Here is a 6,201-nt window from a genome sequence, read left to right on the forward strand (position 1 = left end):
GCCACACACACACACACACACACACACACACACACACATACACACACACACACACACATACACACACACACACACACACACACACACACACACATACACACACACACACATACACACACACACACACACACATACACACACACACACACACATACACACACACACACATACACACACACACACACACACACACACATACACACACACACACACACTCACACACACACACACACACACACACACACACACACACCGTGCAAACAACCACTGAACTGCCGAGGAGCCATTAGGTTCTGTTTAAAACGTTTCTAAGTGAAAGTGTCAGACATCCAGAAAAGTAGAGATCAGCGTGAAGACCTGTGGGCTGTTTGTCCACACGAGGGACCGGCTGCTCGTGCAGGGACCCGGGTTTAGTTCCGAGCACCCACATGGCAGCTCACAAGACTGTGACTCCTGTCCCGTCCTCTCTTCTGACCTCTACAAGCACCACAAGATGCAGGCAAACATCCAAAAACACAATAAAAATGTTAAAGCTCAGATGTGGCACAGCACTGAAGCGTTTGACAAGTGGACCGATTATTGATTTCAGTAGGCTGTGGCAGATTAGAACTCAGCTCAGAATCATGCTTGCTTATTTAAAAAAAAAAGATTTACTTATTCTATGTATATGAGTGCTCTATTTGTGTGTGTACTTGCCGGCCAGAAGAGGGCACCGGATCCCATTACCGATGGTTGTGAGCCGCCATGTGGTTGCTGGGCCTTGAAGTCAGGTCCTCTGGAAGAGCAGGCTGTGTCTTAACTGCTGCGGCATCTCTCCAGACCCCTTCCCTTCTCACATAAGCTTAAGGTTTGGAGTTTGCTGTTCTGGGCAATAGAAAGTGGGTTGTTTGTTGGGGAGCTAGAAGAGTAGCTCTGAGAAGCAAAGTGTGATCTACAGAACTAGGCCATGCTTGAAAACCTCGGACACTGCAGCCAAGGATTTAATGTCTTCGTTCTTAGCTTTTTGTCTTTGTATTTTCTTGAGATACTTTTAAAGACAGGGTCTCTCTAGGTAGACCCAGAACACCGTGCAGACCCGTCCCTGCAGAATGCCCAGATTAAAGACTTCTCTCGGGCTTTCTTGTCCCCGGCTCTTTTGTGTCTTGAAGCCTGTGGCCTCCAAGGGAAGGTGGACCAGTCCACCTCAGGTTTACTTAGGAAAAGGAGGCTGGCAGGCGTAGCTTGGGTGACCCTGATCACTACAGTAGACACTGCTGCTAGGGAGGCAGGCACTAGAGTTTAGGGATTGGGGCAAGCACTTTTCCCAAAAGGAAGAGACTTTTTTTTTAAAGACTTAGGTATTTATTTGTATATGCATATGCACCATGTGTGTGCATATACGTATCCATCCATAGAGGCCAGAAGAAAGTATCAGATCCCCTAGACCAGGAATCATAGGCAGTGGTGAGCATCCCGTTATAGGTGTTTCAGGTCCTCTGAAAGAGCAGCAAAGGTGCTTCAGCCACTGAGACATCTCTCCAGACTTAAAAGGAGATATTTGTTTTTCAAAAGTACGGAAGCAGTTGTTGGGTGCACTGCCCCTTCTTGGGGGGAGGGCGCTTCCTCAGTCTAGGGTCTGAGGGTCTTTGCTGACAGGGCAGCCTGGAGAAGAGATAAGGAGAAGTTGAGGGGAGAGAGGGAGTCAGTCGACGGTCAGGGGGATTTCGCAGCTCTGACTGGTTAGCAATCAGGCCGCTTCTGTGGCTCTGGCTTATTAGAAATCAAGACATTTCTGCTGCTCTGACTGACGAGCAGCCACGTGCTTCTTTATACAAGTTTCAAAGACAGACTAATGGTTACTCAAATGGAACAGATTATGCATTTGATCTTTTTCATTACATGTCCAGGGTTACAAGTTCAGTTACAATTAGAAAATACAAACAGAACCTTATTATTATTATTATTATTAGCCCTGTTATTACAATTTAAAGAATCTAAAGAATATCTCCTCCAAACCAAATACATTAATTATACGACAGCCTGCTTTTAGGCTAGCAGTGTTTTAACCACTCCAGACAAACAGAAAATATCTGAACGGGTCTTTTCATAAATAGCAAACACTATATACCTAACTTCTTTTACTGTGTGTTTCATTATCTATGCTATAAAGTATGAGAAGTTTATTTTAGTCAATCTATCTTACTGAGTTTGATTCCTTCAGAGATATAACCTGTAGGACCCCTGTGATGGTTTGTATATCCTTGGACCAGGCAGTGGCACCATCTGAAGGTGTGGCCTTGTTGGAATAGGTATGACCTGGTTGGAATGGGTGTGTCACTGTGGGTGTGGGTATAAGATCCTCACCCTAGTTGCCTGGAGGTCAGTCTTCCACTAGCAGCCTTTGGATGAAGACATAGAACTCTCAGCTCCTCCTGCGCCATGCCTGCCTGGATACTGCCATGCTCCCACCTTGATGATAATGGCCTGAACCTGTAAGCCAGCCCCAGTTAAAAGTTGTTTTTTATAAGACTGGCCTTGGTCATGGTGTCTGTTCACAGCAGTAAAACCCTAACTATGACAACCCCCTATCTTTAAACTACGTTTTCAGAGTTCCCTAAGCCTATAATAATAAGAGGCCTTGAATATGTAACCTATTCCCCTGGCCGGTCAGGGTTTGCCAATTGTCTTTGTCTACCCTGCACCATATACACAGTTTTAAGTTTGCTCAGGACAGATAGTCCAAGAAAGGTTCCTGGAGTAATGGCCTCATCTAGCTATGTGCGTATCTGTGCTTAATGATCTCCGGGGCATAAGAAAGCCTTCCAAATAGCATCCAGATAAAGATAACGTAAGGATTTTCCTAAAAAGACTCAGATGTCATTTTTTTCCTCAGGAGAAAACATAAAATGTATCATAATGCAGAAGTTCACAATCACCCAACACACAGAGACCAAAAATCAAAAGTGAGAGAGAGGACAGCGGCGGCAGCAATCCTCTTAGCTTTGCTGGAACTGTGTCAAGTAACTGTGCTGGGGTCATGACTCTCGCCACTTCCCGTGGTGGTTATGGCTAAGCCAGTGCACAGATACAACGGATGCCCACGGTCCAATCGTATACATCCTGACGGAGTTCTTTAAATGCCTAGCCAGAATAAATAACATTCCATGAGCTTTCTGAAACTCTCCTTGGTACTGCATAAACTGTTTCTCCTATAAAACTGACTTATTAATTTTGTCCAGACAGTATACTGTATGCCATGTAAGGGACACTGTTTTTCTCTGCTTATATTGGTTGTTTACATATTATATTGTGATCCTGTCGTCCATATTTTTCTTTGGTTTCTATTTTAGGATGCAGGGGATGAGAACAAGGATTGCCTGTTGGTTCCTGACGGCTTTTACCATACTGACACAGCTTACGATGGCATCCAAAGTTGAAAAGACTCATGCTTTACCACCGTGCTGTAGCACAGAATCCCTCATTTCCAGCATCGGTCTGGGGATCTTCTGCCTAGTAGCCGACAGACTTCTTCGGTTTCCCATAATTCAGCACAATGACTGGCTTCGCGCCATCTCAGATAACATAGTACACGGAGTGATCGGCATGTGGTCGTGGGCAGTAGTCACTGGAATCAGGAAGAAGTCGGACTTTGGAGAAGTTCTTTTAGCGGGATTTTTAGCGTCTGTTATCGATGTCGACCATTTTTTTCAAGCTAGATCCCTATCTTTACAGGTAAGACATCAGTGTGGTCAACTTTTCTGGCTTTAATGTCTTTGGTACTGCCCTGCTGATCTTTATAGCCATCATAAGCTAGAGAGAATGTCTTCCTTTAAAATAGGAATGCTAATTCATTCAACTTTTTTGGGGTGTCTACACTTCCCTAAAGATGCACAGAGACACATCGTTAATAAAATTTGCCATCACAAAGGCCCATATAGACATAAGTAAGAACTATGAATTGTGCTGAGAGGCCCAGTGCTGGCCAATGGAGCAAGTGCTGAAAGTGAACGGTTGTTGCTCCGAGTCTTCCCGGGTCAGTGTTCTGTCTTCATAACCACACTTACACTCTCTTCTTACTCTTTATGTCTTACTGTGGTTCTCCTGTGCATGCCATTAATGAATAGTTTTATAATTATTCTCATTCCTGGGCAATGACTTAAGTTGGTTTAACTTCTCCAGTCTCACTTAAGGCCAAAAATATGCATTTCAACAGACTGGCTACAGTAGTCTCTGGTGGAGAAATCAAAAATCATATCGGGGCCTTCAAGTGTTTAGCTTTGTAATGACAAGTCTTGCAAAGTTAAACTAAACTTAAAATGGTATCTCAGTTAACATTTTCTAGATATTATATGTTCTAAATATCAAAAGATTTTCCTGCCTTTTATATGCTATGATTTACACACATTTCAGAAAAGAAGTGTAGGCTAAAAGCAAGGATTTTGCCTTGTTAGCCACTGTCCTGGTCCACTTAGTAGGTGTTCAATAACTATCTGCCGACTGGTGGATAAAGTGTCACTTCTTCGTTTTGTCAGAATCAAAGCATGTGTCAGAGTCATTGACCCGAAGCTCAGTCAGGAAGGAGGGATAACTGCTGGTTCAAGATAAGGTTTTGCTTTTCCCCGAAAGTGAATATTCTACTCCCTCAGCTTTAGCATAGGGAACAATAACTTAAATAGCAAGAGAATCTTTCAAATGTTCGTAGGAAATTCTGAATGTCTTCATGGCTATATTAAAAGTTATAAGTTCTCCCTTTGTCCTGCATTAATGAAGGAATGTTTTATTTGCTGCGTGTATATACTCTTAGCTGTTTCAAGAAGTTCTTAAAAAGCACAAATTATAGACTAGGAAGTGATGGAGTGAGGATGAGTCACAGACACAGGGTTGAGGCTGGACAGAAGGAAGAACTCCTAATGTCTATAGCACTGTAGTAGACGATGTCTGCTTCAGAGTAGCCAGAGAGTAGGAGTTGTATTTTCAACACACACACACACACACACACACACACACACGTTAATTGTTGAGGTGAAGGATATACCACTTACTCTAATACAACCATCACACTTTATATACATGTAGGAAATGTCACATTGACCTCCGTAGACATGTACACATATCATTTATCAATTAGGACTGGAAGGATGGCTCTGTGAATAAGAGCACTGGTTGCTCTTCCAGAGGACCTGGTTCAGTTTCCAACACACAGGTGGCAGCTCGCAACTGCCTATAATTCCAGTTCCAGGGACCCAATGCCCTTTTCTGGCTCTAGGTAAACCATATACTTATACACACATACACACAAAAAGGGAAAGAGTTAAATCTCAGGGAAAAACAACTTTGAGTTGGGCTGGTAAGATAGCTCAGGAAGTAAAGATACATACACATAAATAAATAGAAATGTTCTTCATTTTGAATATTATTTAAACGTTAATTACATAAATCACATGCTTAGGATATAAATTATGTTTGTGATGTTTAAAGCAAATACTGAGAAACTCGTAAATCAAAACCTTCACTTCATTGTTAATGCAAAGGATATGCTAGCCAGACTTTTGTCATCTTACATTTTTTTTAAGTTAAAAAAACTCGGGGGCTGGTGAGATGGCTCAGTGGTTAAGAGCGCCGACTGCTCTTCTGAAGGTCCTGAGTTCAAATCCCAGCAACTCACTTTTACTTTAGAATAGCATAGAGAGTGGAAAGAGAAGCCATTGACTTGGAAACCATGTGTCGGGCGGGTCTGCGGTGTTGTGTTTTGCTGGCATTGCCGTCGATGCTGGGTGTGTGAAAATACTGAGAGGCAGCCGTGAGATTGGACAAAGGAGGAAATGATACCAGCAGCTCCTTCTCCCCTCAGGCCGCTTTGACTCTTCCGCGAAGACCTTTCCTTCACTGCTCCACTGTGATACCCATCGCGGTCCTGAGTGTGAAGCTCGCCGTGCACTTGTTCAAGCTCAGGGACTCGTGGCGTTTTCTCCCGTGGATGATACTCGTTTCCTGGACCTCACACCACATCCGCGATGGAATCCGTCACGGCCTGTGGATATGCCCGTTTGGAAAAACTCCTCCTTTGCCCTCCTCGTTTTATGTAATAAGCACATTGTCCCTGCCACACCTGTGCTCATTCCTGATGTATTTAACAGGGACCAGACAAACGGTGTCTTCCAAATACGGAATGCGCATTGATGTCTGAGATGACCTTATATGTGGCTCTAAGAGAAGGAATTC

At 43.5% G+C, this 6,201-nt stretch overlaps 1 protein-coding gene across 4 annotated transcripts in view; it reads left to right on the top strand.

Moving 5' to 3' along the window:
• The window catches only part of Tmem267 (transmembrane protein 267), a gene marked incomplete at its 3' end in the record, with an annotated part of 122,374 nt that overhangs the window by 1,219 nt on the left and 114,954 nt on the right, over window positions 1–6,201 (top strand). For 3 of the 4 annotated variants that reach the window (NM_001039244.4, NM_001370627.1, NM_001370626.1), the window contains exon 2: window positions 3,330–3,711. In NM_001039244.4, coding sequence (NP_001034333.3) covers window positions 3,400–3,711 — 312 coding nt within the window. In that variant the 5' untranslated portion in view covers window positions 3,330–3,399. 4 annotated transcript variants of the gene reach the window in all.

The sequence above is a fragment of the Mus musculus genome, chromosome 13 (assembly GCF_000001635.26).
Source record: "Mus musculus strain C57BL/6J chromosome 13, GRCm38.p6 C57BL/6J".
Lineage (NCBI taxonomy): Eukaryota > Metazoa > Chordata > Mammalia > Rodentia > Muridae > Mus > Mus musculus.